At 43.2% G+C, this 14,664-nt stretch overlaps 1 protein-coding gene across 2 annotated transcripts in view; it reads left to right on the top strand.

Annotated features, from left to right (window-relative positions):
- The window catches only part of CNOT7 (CCR4-NOT transcription complex subunit 7), an 85,773-nt gene that overhangs the window by 66,336 nt on the left and 4,773 nt on the right, over positions 1 to 14,664 (top strand). For both annotated transcript variants that reach the window (XM_075334407.1, XM_075334413.1), the window contains one exon: positions 1,303 to 1,413. In XM_075334407.1, coding sequence (XP_075190522.1) covers positions 1,303 to 1,413 — 111 coding nt within the window. The remainder of the gene's footprint in view (positions 1 to 1,302; positions 1,414 to 14,664) is intronic.

Here is a 14,664-nt window from a genome sequence, read left to right as displayed (position 1 = left end):
GGGGTCCTGGTTCCTATCTCTCTCTCTCTATCTCTCTCTATCTCTCTCTCTATCTCTCTCTCTCTCTATCTCTCTCTCTATCTCTCTCTATCTCTATTTCTATCTCTATCTCTCTATCTCTCTCTATCTCTCTATATCTCTCTCTCTCTCTCTCTATTTCTATCTCTATCTCTATCTCTATTTCTATCTCTATCTCTATCTCTCTCTCTCTCTCTATCTCTCTCTATCTCTCTCTATCTCTCTATCTCTCTCTATCTCTCTATCTATCTCTCTATCTCTATCTCTCTCTCTTTCTCTCTCTATCTCTCTCTCTCTATCTCTTTATCTCTCTCTATCTCTATCTATCTCTCTATCTCTCTCTCTCTCTAGCTCTCTATCTCTCTATCTCTCTATCTCTCTCTCTATCTCTCTCTCTATCTCTCTCTAGCTCTCTCTCTCTCTATCTCTCTCTCTATCTCTCTCTCTCTATCTCTCTCTCTATCTCTCTAGCTCTCTCTAGCTCTATCTCTATCTCTCTCTATCGCTCTCTCTCTCTCTATCTCGATCCGAACTCTAGTCAAGATGTTTTGAATATTTTGTTTCCATTCTTTCACCATTTGCTTATTGTTATCATTTCTGTCCATCTTGTGATCTCCATAATTCTACTTCTTTTCCTTCAATATGTTGTAGTTTCAATTTTGAGGCGTGTATATAGTGTTGGGTTTGAGGGGCAGAGCTAGGGTAGCTCAGGGTGAACCTCTGTGCGATACTTTACCTTTTCAGACCCGGTTTAATGTGGATGATCAGTTTTATTCTAGATCCTCTGTTCCATTCTAACATTGTAGATATATACCAGCCAAACTAATCCATATCTGTAGGATCTGACATCTACCAGTGTACGAAGGACTGACTTTTCCACAATATCACTCGTCGGGGGACAGAAGGATTGGGCAGCTGAAATATGGGAAGTAATCCTCTTCCAGATGTAGAACACAAGCACATCCGAGTATGCAGAGTGTCTGGAGACATGGCTGTCCACCAAACAAGCCAGGGCTTGTAATATGTATGGCCAGCCTACATTATATCCGATCTTCAGCTCTATACACTGACAGCCAGGCTATGAAACAAACATCCAGTAGGCCAAAGGATTTTAGGCAAACAGCTCTCAAATAAAAAATATGTTTCTCCTTTTGCTTTTATGTATTTTGGCTTGAAAAAAACGTTAATGAACAAAAACTTTTTTTTAACCTTTCAGGGTAACCATTCGGTGTCTGTACACCCCCAACTGAATATCGGCTGTGCACTAATCATTGTGTCTCATAGGGTGGCTTGCAAGAAGTGGCTGAACAACTAGAGCTGGAACGGATAGGACCTCAGCATCAGGCCGGCTCCGACTCCTTACTGACAGGAATGGCATTCTTCAAGATGAGAGAGGTACGAAATCAAAGGCTATTACATTGAGATGTCGTTGAGGTTTTGGTCCTTATGTGCATAACTTTAGAGAGTAGTGTGAGCAGTAAGTCCACCTTACTTTGTGATTGATTATGACAGAAAGGAAAAGTATAGGAGATATTCATAGTTTATTCCCATAAATGTGACGCTTGTAGCAGGATAGAACTGCAATGTAGTTTGATATTTTTGCCGCCACTAAATAGACAGATCGTAACATTCTTGCCACATGTTGATTCAGTCAGTTTCAATACTGGATAAATACTGTCATTCCGACCTCGTCATTGTACCGGGTAATGCTGAAAGGGAATGTCACCAGGTAGATCCTTTAAATAAGAGCATCTATAATAAATATTAAAGCCTGTGCTATGTCCTGCACTTCACAGCCTGATTAGCCCCATAATTAGTGTATGAGGTTGTACAGCGAGTGCACAAGAGTCCTGCTTCTCTTATAAACACTATTTATAACTTACTAATATGTATGGGTTGTCCAAGGTGTCCGACTGTCAAGATATCCATTTCCATCTGGGGCCCTTGCAGCTCCACTTGTGGCTTGTACTGGATATTGGACAGTGTGCGCTGCATGGGGACACTATCATTGCTGTGGGTGAAGGAGGTTGGCTATCCACTAAGCCAGACCCCTTATCTGTTTGAGCCCCGACCTCCTCCACACACTGCACCAATGATCTGTCCACAGAGCAAATGTGTCCTGTGTCAAGCAGAAGCCAACACTCGAGCTGCCAGAACCGAACAGCTTAAGGGCCATCTAGGGATTGGATATGTTCCTAATACAAACTCTTTGTGTCCCAAAGACAAGTCTTCAACAGAATAACGTCCACATTGGCTGTTCTAAGCTGTGCTACTGTTACCTAATACTATAATACTGCTGGATTTAATCTCAGCATAACGCAGGGAATTCCTTATGAATTATAAGCATCTTGGCTACCTCCGCAAGGCCTTCTCCGATTTTCATCATTTTCTATGAAGTGGATGATGTGAAAGAATGGATGTAATCAAAATAATTTATCTAACAGCTTTGATTTGGTTCACTGCTATAGGTCCCATACACATTAACCTCTTCCTGTCTGAGCCATTATGTGTTTTTTTTTTTTTTTATTTACTTCTACACAGGCGCATGAGGGCTTTTTTCTTATGTGATAATGTTTTCATTCAAACCTATAACTTCACGTCACCACAATGTACTGAAAATGAGGAGGGAAAAAAAATCCATCCAAATAGGATGAGAAAAATGGAATTACACTTTTAATTTTCTATGGTGTTTAATATACAAACTGCATATATTATGTAAATTCCTTAGACCTAATGAGGCAGATGTACTGACTTTGACAATCAGATTGGCTGCATAGTCCTTTTTGGAAGGGTTTCCTCCTGATTTCTAAAATGAGCAAGAGTTGTGTAGGTCAAAATAATACCGTATTTACTATCTTGGACGAATAAAGGTTTTTGGTTTGTTTTTTATTCTCCTCTCCATCACACAGCACTCTCCACTGAATTGACGTTATGCAGTTTTGAAATAAAATTGCTCTTTCTCTGAGAGTAAGATAACCTGCAGACAGAATACTTGGCAAATGATACAGAATCAACTGGTCGTGTGCCATCAGTCGACATTTTTCATGATGTCACTTACACAGAGTGAAAGGGGGGTGCCGAAAACCTGGCCTACCGTAATAATGTCTTATTACTAAAAAATGTATCTTATGAAAGACCAGACACCCCTGGAGCGGGTGTGTAAAGATTATTTTAACCATAATACATTGGAGGAAATGTTATTAATGCCGACATCAGCCAAATCTTGTGCACGGCATTTGTTTCCATACACATTAATTTACATTGGCAAAAGTGACAAACACAATGTTAACTTAAGATTACGGCTGGAGCCTTGTGCTGCCATTTCTATTCATTTTGCTTTATATGCATTGGATATGTACATGTAGTGTCCCTGTCCTTTATTCACTGGAGACAAGGAGCTCCTTACACAAAGACCCCACATCCTCTGCCTGCCACCACCCCAAGGTTGTAAGTGGAAAGAGAGTATAATAATCTTGATAGTGGAACTTCAAACACTCCTAAGATGCAGCCCACGATCAGTGTTGGCAGCATTTTGGATGTAGCTTGTTTTCACTGTGTCCAAAATGTTGCGTTGTACAGTACAAGGACTGTGGATGGGATTTCTAGAAATCCCTTGCCCACTGTGCGTGTAAAGCCCGCAGCGTAAACTAACCTGCGATGCGGCTTTCCGAGCCGCAGCATGTCAATTGTTTGATGTGGATTCACAAGTGTCCTTCGTAGGGAGAATACAAGCAAGAGACAGCAGCACCCCAAACCCTGATCGTGGGCACCGGGAGCTGTGGTCTCCTACGTTCTCCTGCAGAGGAGACTCTCAGCCCCGCAAGTCTGGACCCTCCACGTCCAGGACACAGTGGGTACTGATAGTGGGCACATACCCTTAGGCACCATGCTGCGATTTTTTTTTTTTTTAATGCCTTTTTGGTGACTAAACGGCATGCTTTTCCTTCCCCAGCAAAGTCTATGAGATTTCAGATTTGCTGTGCACACATTGCTTTTTTTTTTGGGCTTCAGTTTTGTGGTGACAACAAAACTGCAGCATGTCAATTCTTTTTGCGTTTTTCAGCAATTGGTGTTAAAAAATTTACCAAAAACGCATGCATTTTTTATCAGTTTTTTGGCCACAGGCTGCGTTTTTTTGTGACTATAGGGGGCAGTTTTGTGGTGAACACAAAACTGCAGCATGTGTACATAGCCTTACATGCCCAGTGCTTCCTCTGTAATTGAATAATTAGCAGTTACATTGATATGCAAATGATGTTGAATAGCTATTGTAGATCTGAATCCTCTGTCACTCCAGCTCTATTCTTTGACCAGTGTTACCTTCTACTGCTTGGACTAACTTGCTCGTTTTCCTGAAGTCACACAGCATACAGTCTGTCAGTTAAACAGGAGGAAGTGGCGATGGGCAGGAATAGAGCTGGAGTGACGAAGGCTTCAAAGCTACAATAGCTCTTGCACTAAATTGCCCTTTTTGCTTATCAAATAGAGGTTGATTGTTAATAAAATAGTAAGTTCATCCATAAATGCCCATTATGATTTAAATAGGGTCTACATCCCTTATATAAATGACTAGCTGTAGTACCCGGGTGTTGCCCAGGCTAGTAACTGTCACTGTCTCTCTCCCAGTCTCTGTCTGTGTCTCTCTGTCTGTCTCGTTCATGGTCTGTCTGTCTCGTTCATGGTCTGTCTGTCTCGTTCATGGTCTGTCTGTCTCGTTCATGGTCTGTCTGTCTCGTTCATGGTCTGTCTGTCTCGTTCATGGTCTGTCTGTCTCGTTCATGGTCTGTCTGTCTCGTTCATGGTCTGTCTGTCTCGTTCATGGTCTGTCTGTCTCGTTCATGGTCTGTCTGTCTCGTTCATGGTCTGTCTGTCTCGTTCATGGTCTGTCTGTCTCGTTCATGGTCTGTCTGTCTCGTTCATGGTCTGTCTGTCTCGTTCATGGTCTGTCTGTCTCGTTCATGGTCTGTCTGTCTCGTTCATGGTCTGTCTGTCTCGTTCATGGTCTGTCTGTCTCGTTCATGGTCTGTCTGTCTCGTTCATGGTCTGTCTGTCTCGTTCATGGTCTGTCTGTCTCGTTCATGGTCTGTCTGTCTCGTTCATGGTCTGTCTGTCTCGTTCATGGTCTGTCTGTCTCGTTCATGGTCTGTCTGTCTCGTTCATGGTCTGTCTGTCTCGTTCATGGTCTGTCTGTCTCGTTCATGGTCTGTCTGTCTCGTTCATGGTCTGTCTGTGTCTATGCTTCTGTCTGTCTCTCTATCTCTGTGTCTGTCTTTCTGTCTCTTTCCCCGTCTGTCTCCCCCTCTCTTTGTCTGTGTCTTTTGCTGTCTGTCTATTTTCCTGTCGTCCAGTCTCTGTCTGTCTCTATCCAGGTCTGTTTCTTTCCCCATCTGTGTTTGTCTCTGCCTGTCTCTTTCCCTGTCAGCCTGTCTCTTTCCCTGTCAGCCTGTCTCTTTCCCTGTCTGCCTGTCTCTGTCCCTGTCTGCCTGTCTCTGTCTGTCTCTTTCCCCTTCTATCTCTTTCCACGTCTGTTTGTCTCTCTCTGTCTCTCTTTATCCGTCTCTCCACCGACACCTCACACATAAGCTTCTTATACTGTGATTGTCCTTTGTTCCTATAGCAACTAATCACAGCTCCTATTAATAACCAGTAGTTCCAGGCTCCATTCACTTTAATGGAGGCTGGGTTTTTTTTTGGAGCGTAACTGTAAAGCACAGGGTTAAATTTTCCTGTCAAAACATAGTCTACGACGTTCCCTGGGTCACATGGTCACATGGAGTGTCTGTGCAAAATTTCGTGATTGTACATGCGACGGTGCGGATTCATTTATCGTACATATACACATACACACACACACACACACACACACACCAGAGGAAATTTCTTTAAAAAGTAACTTCTTCCTTGTAGCTTTGTGGCACCTTTCAGGTTAGGTTGACATTCATAGTCAAAAGTTTAGCAACTGAACCAAATTTGGTTTTCACAAAGTTTGCTGCTCCAGTGTTTTTAGATTTTTATTTTTTCGTCTGATGTTTCTATGGTTACTGAGGTACAGTTATCAACATGCCATAAGTTTTTAAAATCAGATCTTTTTTTTATTAAATAATCAGGAATCAATACAGAGAATATTTCACTTTTCATATGACTGATAACAGTAGACCTCAGATGAGCACATATTGTATATACATCAGTCTTTTCCTCTGCATATATATATATATATATATATATATATATATATATATAACAGTAATAAGGTTCTCAAATCATAGTTAATTATGTAAACTGAGCCTACAAACCACGTGGCTCCACAAATAAACAGAACTTAAATTATGCAATAATGCCTCAGACTAACAGAAACACCTCCTCCATCTCACCTCGTCATTCAAAGTCCACTCCGCCACAGAAGAGACTAGTTTTAATTCCTTCCTCACGCATTCCATCAATGCAGGCACAACAGTAACCGGTCCAGCATTGCATCCCGAACCAATGCATTGGAGGGTAGGCCCGGCAACTCCATCCATGGCCGCTAAATGTTGTAAAACTTTCTCAATGTTTTTCTTTTTAAATAAACTCCCCTTTCCAATCTTATGACGTTATTTAATTTGTTTTTAAGCTCCAGTAATGTTGGTGGTAGAGGATCTAACCAGTGATATGCTAGTAGTTTTCTTGCTTGGTACAGGATACGGGCAATTCCCAGGGCTGTTGGGGAATCCAGGTCTACTCTTCCCTCCCACAGACCCAACAGGCACAGGCGGGGCGACGGTTGTATTGTGATATGATATATTTGGTCTATGAGTCCCAGGGTTTGTTTCCAGAAATCACCAATATGTCCACACTCAACATGCATCAAATGGGCATCATCCTGTCCACACCTAACACACTGTGCGTTTGGTCTAAGTCCCATCTTAAATAGTAGGCTGGGAGTTTTAAATACCCTGTGGATGAGATATATTTGAGAAAGCCTTTGGCACTCAGATACCGCCAGTTTAGGAACCTGTTCTAAGATATCAGACAACTGATCTTCCGTCAGGGGACCAAGGTCCTGTTCCCATTTGGTTTTAACAATCAATGGGTGTGTTTCCAGATGAGCAGGTAGTAATTTTTTTATATAATTCCAAGATAAGACCCTTAGAGGACTCAGATGTAAGCAACCTATGTAATGTTTGATTATGTGTCACTGTTACCGGGTTTGTCCTCCTCTGTCTTTCCATTGCGTGCCTCAGCTGTAAGTATTGATAAAAGAAGACATGCGGGAGGTGAAACTCCATTCTCAGTTGTTCAAAGCTTTTAAGAGTATTATTTTGTAATACTTGTGACACTAAATGGATCCCTTTATCCTCCCATCCTCTGAACCCCACTGATTTTTTAATTTCTGGCAAGTCGGGATTCCGCCACATTGGCCAGAACTCTGTAGGTCCGCTTATCTCCAAAAGAGACTTACCCCTGTCCCACACCCTAAATATCATAGCCAGTGTGGGATATCATGCCCCATTTATCTGTCTTTGTCCCACATCCAACCGGCAACCTGGGTACTTCCATACCGATCCCTCTCTTACTATATCACCACTGGTATCATACCCTCCTTCTTGGCCCCAACCCCTAAGATGTTCCATCTGGGAGGCTATATAGTATATGGTACCGCCAATCCTCCCTCCTCCTTTCCCCGCTGTAGCACTTCCAATCGAATCCTAGCCTGCTTTTTCTTCCAGTTAAGTTCCCGGAATATTGTATTATTTTTTACAAAAAATTCCCTACATATCCACACTGGAGAATTATGTATAAGATATAGTAATTGTGGCATCATTACCATTTTAATTAAATTGGATCTGCCGATATTTGATAGCGGCAAGCGGCACCAGGTATGCACTTTTGCTCTGAATCGCTGTAACAGGGGTTCCAGATTTAGGGCCTGGAAATCCTTCGGAATTGGGCTGACAATTACTCCCAGATATTTAAACTCCCGGACCACAGGACCCGGGATCTGCAAGTCCGAGAAGTTCCCCGGGAGGGGGTCCAATGGCATTAAAGCCGACTTGGACCAGTTGATTCGAAGGCCAGACCTCTGCCCAAATTCCTGATTGATATCCATTGCCGGCAAAATCGAGGAACGTACCCTGCCTAAATATAAGAGTAGATCGTCTGCATATAATGATATATTTTTGTTCCACGGCTCCACACCGAAATCCCTCTACCTCCCTGGACTTCCGTATTGCCACTGCTAACGGCTCCACTGCAGTCGCGAATAGCAAGGCTGAAAGCGGGCACCCCTGTCTAGTACCTCTTCCAAGAGGAAAAGACTCGGAGACCCTGCCATTAACCCTAACCTTCGCCACTGGTGAGTCATATAGCAGCTTCACCCAATTTATGAATCTATGTCCAAAGCCCATTTTCCGAAGTACCGCCCACATATAACTCCATTCAAGGCTATCGAATGCCTTAGCAGCGTCTAAGGACAATATTGCCCTTTCCCCTGGTTTCTCAGAACTATGTTGAATTCCCAAATATAATTTCCTGAGATTCATAAATGTGGCTCTGCATGGAATGAATCCTGTCTGATCACTTTGCACTATAGATGAGATAATTCAGGACATCTTATTGGCGAGCACCTTGGCCAGTAATTTAATATCTGTTTGTAGGAGAGAGATCGGGCAATACGAATCCAGTATCTCTGGATCTTTTCTGGGTTTTAATATTAAGACTATTAAAGTTTCCCTCATAGAGGGCGGGAGGACCCTCTGCCTTTCAGATTCTTCAAATACCTTAAGTAGTTTAGGTAGCAGTAAGGGTGCATAAGTTTTATAAAACTCACCAGGCAGGCCATCCGTTCCCGGAGCTTTTTCATTTTGTGTCTGGCCAAGCGCTTCCTCCAATTCTTCCAATAAGATGTCCCGGTCCAGCAATTCCCTGTTTTCGTCATTCAGTGCAGGAAGAGAGAGAGCATCCAAATACTGCTCAATCTCAGTCTCCGTAAGATCACAGTCTGATGTGTACAGTCGCATATAATATCTCTTTATTTCTCTTATAATATCCTCACTTTCCGTTACAAAGTCACCTGATGCCGTCTTTAACCTATTTATATAAGAAGACCCTTCCTTAATCTAATGACCGTGGCCAACAAGTGCCCCATGCCCTCATCCTCTATAAAATATTTTTGTTTAAGGAAATAGCGTTTATTTGCTGCCACCGACCTGAGATTTTCTTTGAGTGACGTTTGTGCCTTCTCTAGAGTGTTTTTAGTTTCTTCTGTCAGATTGTGCACCACCGCAGCCTCCGCATCAGATACCTCCTAAATCAGGCTCTGGGTATAACATTTAGTTTGATTTTTGCGTATACATATTTCTCTAATATATATGCCCCTTACCACAGCTTTCATAGAGTCCCAAACTATGTGTGGCGGTGCAGAGCACTCATTAAGATGAAAGTATTCTAAAATGTTATCATATAAAGATCCCCCTATAAGCTGGATCCAGAAGGGATTAAGTTTCCAGATAGGCCTGGGCAGGGCGAGGGGTTTTCCCCATGCAAGTGTAACATGTAGTGGTGAGTGATCAGATACACTTCTAGGTAGGTAGGCCACCTTTTGTGTATATGAGGCCATAAGTGTGTTCCCAATAGCCAGGTCTATCCGTGACATGGTGTGGTGGAAGCTAGAGTAACAGGAGAATTGTTTGGTTGTGGGGTGTTGGACGCGCCAAAGATCTACAAAACCCAGCTCTGTTAGCATTCTAGCAAATGAAGTCGGGGCGGCGTTCTCCGATATGTTTTCCGAGTGTAATTTATCTAGATAGGGGTGTAAATAGTTATTAAAATCCCCTATCAGAAGCGTCGGCGCAGATGGAAGGGAATCTAAAATAGACAATATCCTTTTTAACGGTTGGACTGAATACGGTGGAGGGATATATATCACAACCAGAATAAGTTGTATGCCATACAGCGTGCAAAGCAAACAGACAAATCTGCCCCCCGGGTCAATCACTGATCTGGTACATGAGAAAGGGATGGATTTGTGCACCAACACACTGACACCCCGTGCATGGGTCGAGTATGTAGAATGATATTCATACGTGATCCATCCCTTCCTCAGCCAATGAACATTATCCCTAACAATATGGGTCTCGGGTAGACATAAAATAGCCGGGAAAAGTTTCTGTAGGTGAGTAAATATAGCACATCTTTTGTTCGCATCTCCGAGCCCTCTAACATTCCACGCTACAATATTTAAGGATGTCGCCATAAGCGTAGACTAAGATATGATCCGGGCAGATACTTCATACCTGGAGGAGAGAGGCATTCTCCACCGATTCTCAAAAACATTAGGTTGAGCGACACGACTGAGGCACACCACACTTCCCAAACAGATTGCATCATACAACAATAAACAAGAAAAACAAGGAGAGAGATAAGGCTCTGCACACCAGTGCGCAGTGCCCCCGCCCTCAAAAACAAGTGTAACTTGCACATTTCTCCCAAATAGGGAGAATCAGGGCTAAAAACACGCCCCAAGTCCATGTAGGGAGGGGGGTCCACAGCTCGCTAGTGCAGCGAGTGTCCACAATGAACCGGCCATCTCCCGTCCTGGATCCTAGATGGATTTAACTGTAATGAGTACACCAGCATAGTGTCGCAAACAAAAACAACACCTGGCGGCAGAAAAGGGAACCTCAAGTATTCTTCCTCTTCAGGGACCTCTCGTTGATATCCAGCCAAGACAGCGCCGCCCCGGCCGTATCAAAAAAATGAGTCTCTCCGTTCACAGCAATCCGCAGCTTAGCAGGGTACATCATGGAGTATGGCACTTGTATGTTGCGCAGATGTTTTTTGATCTCAATAAATTGCGCTCTTTTACGTTGCACTTCCATGGAGAAATCAGGAAATATTGAAATTTTCCTCCCATCAATTGCAAGTTCTTTGATATCTCTGGCATGCTTTTCCTTCCCCAGCAAAGTCTATGAGATTTCAGATTTGCTGTGCACACATTGCTTTTTTTTTTGGGCTGCAGTTTTGTGGTGACAACAAAACTGCAGCATGTCAATTCTTTTTGCGTTTTTCACCAATTGGTGTTAATTTTTTTTTACCAAAAACGCATGCATTTTTTTTTTTTATTAGTTTTTTGGCCACAGGCTGCGTTTTTTTTTTTTACTATAGGGGGCAGTTTTGTGGTGAACACAAAACTGCAGCATGTGTACATAGCCTTACATGCCCAGTGCTTCTTCTGTAATTGAATAATTGGCAGTTACATTGATATGCAAATGATGTTGAATAGCTATTGTAGATTTGAGTCCTCAGTCACTCCAGCTCTATTCTTTGACCAGTGTTACCTTCTGCTGCTTGGACTAACTTGCTCATTTTCCTGAAGTCACACAGCATACTGTCTGTCAGTTAAACAGGAGGAGGTGGCGGCGAAGGGCAGGAATAGAGCTGGAGTGACGAAGGCTTCAAAGCTACAATAGCTCTTGCACTAAATTGCCCTTTTTGCTTATCAAATAGAGGTTGATTGTTAATAAAATAGTAAGTTCATCTATAAATGCCCATTATGATTTAAATAGGGTCTACATCCCTTATATAAATGACTAGCTGTAGTACCCGGGTGTTGCCAGGCTAGTAACTGTCACTGTCTCTCTCCCAGTCTCTGTCTGTCTCTCTGTCTGTGTTTATACTTCTGTCTGTTTCTATCTCTCTGTGTCTGTCTGTCTTTCTGTCTCTTTCCCCGGTCTGTCTCTTTCCCCGGTCTGTCTCTTTCCCCGGTCTGTCTCTTTCCCCGGTCTGTCTCTTTCCCCGGTCTGTCTCTTTCCCCGGTCTGTCTCTTTCCCCGGTCTGTCTCTTTCCCCGGTCTGTCTCTTTCCCCGGTCTGTCTCTTTCCCCGGTCTGTCTCTTTCCCCGGTCTGTCTCTTTCCCCGGTCTGTCTCTTTCCCCGGTCTGTCTCTTTCCCCGGTCTGTCTCTTTCCCCGGTCTGTCTCTTTCCCCGGTCTGTCTCTTTCCCCGGTCTGTCTCTTTCCCCGGTCTGTCTCTTTCCCCGGTCTCTCTCTTTCCCCGGTCTGTCTCTTTCCCCGGTCTGTCTCTTTCCCCGGTCTCTCTCTTTATCCGTCTCTCCACTGACACACTGACCCTTCACACATAAGCTTTTTATACTGTGACTCCCCTTTGTTCCTATAGCAACTAATCACAGCTCCTATTAATAACCAGTAGTTGCAGGCTCCATTCACTTTAATGGAGGCCGTTTTTTTTTCGGAGAGTAACTGTAAAGCGCAGGGTTAAATTTTCCTGTTAAAACATAGTTTACGACGTTCCCTGGGTCACATGGAGTGTCTGTGCAAAATTGCGTGATTGTAAATGCGACGGTGCGGATTCCTTTGGTGGACACACACACACACACACACACACACACACACACACACACACACACACACACACACACACACACACACACACACACACACACACACACACACACACACACACACACACACACACGAAATTTCTCTAAAAAGTAATTCTTCCTTGTAGCTTTGTGGTACTTTTCAGGTTAGGTTGACATTCATAGTCAAAAGTTTAGCAACTGAACCAAATTTTGGTTTTCACAAAGTTTGCTGCTCCAGTGTTTTTAGATTTATTTTTTTTGTCTGATGTTTCTATGGTTACTGAAGTACAGTTATCAACATGCCATAAGTTTTTACACTTTTATTAACAAATATATCAAGTTTATGTAAAGACTCAACATTTACAGAGTTGCTCCTTTTTTTTTATAAAAGGAACTTGTCATGTGGAAAAATGCTATTAACCTGTAGATATGGGGTTAATCTGCAGGTTCATCATGTTCTGAAACTACCCGGCGCCTGTACATTAAGCTGCTGGGAGGAAATTAACTTTAATACTCCCAGCAGCGTTGTCGTTTCAGTCACTGTGCTGTCCCGGTGCGAGTTCAATCACCGCTCTGTGTATGGAGAGTGGATGGTGTAACCACACACTCCCACACTGACAGCTTCCTCTAAAGCTAGGCAGCTGTCAGACAATGCGCAGGGTGCGGTTACAGCCGCCATTGTCCAAACCCAGAGTAGTGACTGGACCAGCACCACCCTGTGACTGAAACCGGAATGCTGCCGGGAGGGTTAAAGTTAATTTCAACCTGGTAGCAGGGTTTAATGTGCAGGCATCGGACAGGTTCGGAATGCTATTAACCTGCAGGTTAATAACATTTTTCCATGTGACAGGTTCCCTTTAAAAGGAACCGGTCACCAGATTTGGCCCCAATAAGCTGCGGCCACAACCTGTAAGCCATTATATACAGCATTCTAAAATACTGTATATAAGTGTAGAGACATTTCTGTATAACATAATAACATAAAAAAGACCGTTTGTTATACTCGCCTGCGGGGTGGTCGGGTTTGATGGTGTCACTGGTCTCCGTCTGGCACCTCCTCTATTCCTTCAATTGCCGTCCTCCTTCCCAGTTCCATGTGGGTGACGCGTCCTATGTCATCCATACAGAGGCTGCCATTGTGCTACTGCACAAGTTCATTTTTTTTCTGACCTGATGTGGGCAGAGGGAAGTACTGTAATGTGCAGGTGCTGGGGAAGGTCAATGACCACTCGTGCATGCGCACTACAATACCTTGCCGTGCCCGCAGGACAGCCTCCTATTCTCACTGTGCTCTCCTTCCATCAGCCCCAAGGTGTTTTTAATTCGTGCCAGGTTCTACCTGCCCATCTATGTAGACTTTTAGTCCAGACGAGGCATTAAATTAGGAGAGGATCCCATCAAAGAAAGGTTTCCTTGCTGCAGGTGATAGCGCATGAATTGGCCCATTCATGTGAGCCTAAGTACCTACATTTTTCTAAAGTCTATTCTATATACAATTTATGTAGTTTAAATTTCATATACTCTGTCGGCATATATCTTAGCACTTGCAGAGATCTGCTGTATACTTTTGTTTGTATTTATCACACTGGTAATGCCCCCTTTTAATTTAAAATATGCTGTTTAGGCTATGTGCCCACACTGCGGAAAATGCGTGGATTTTGCCGCGGATTTCTCGCGGAAAAGCCGCGGATTTCCCGAAAATCTGCAGCTCAGGCACTTCCCAGCCATTTTTATGGCATTTTGGAAATGCTGTGCCCATGCTGCGGATTTTTCCACAACGGATTTCGTGCGGATTTTGATCCGGAATAATCTGCAACATGTCATTTATTGTTGCGGATTTTCATCCGGATTTTGGCTTTAAAATTGGGGGTAAAAAAATCCACACCAAAATCCGCGGCAAATCCGCACCTTTGAAAAGGTGCGGATTTTGCGGGAAAGCTGCGGATTTTGATGCAGAAAAATCCGCAGCTACATTCTCCCGTGTACAAAAAAAGAAGCCACAGCCACACCATGATTTACCAGATACATATATGACCATTAAGCACCATGTTATGCATAAGGAACTGGATGGGGACTGAGGATAAGTCGTAATAATTTGAATCAAAAAGAGAACACATACGACCAAGAATCCAAAGTGCAAAGGTAAAATCTTTATTAGCATAGGGGTAGGTGCGGGGCGGCACGTAACAAGTGGGGGCGCGGACATCAATCACTGATCAGAATATACATGCAATTGTCACAGATTCCTTATGAACTGATGTATAGTCAATATAATACAATCATGTACCATC

Source organism: Anomaloglossus baeobatrachus, chromosome 1 (assembly GCF_048569485.1).
Source record: "Anomaloglossus baeobatrachus isolate aAnoBae1 chromosome 1, aAnoBae1.hap1, whole genome shotgun sequence".
Taxonomy (NCBI): Eukaryota; Metazoa; Chordata; class Amphibia; order Anura; family Aromobatidae; genus Anomaloglossus; species Anomaloglossus baeobatrachus.
The sequence above is the reverse complement of the archived record's forward strand: the minus strand, read 5'-3'. Positions and strand labels throughout refer to the sequence as shown.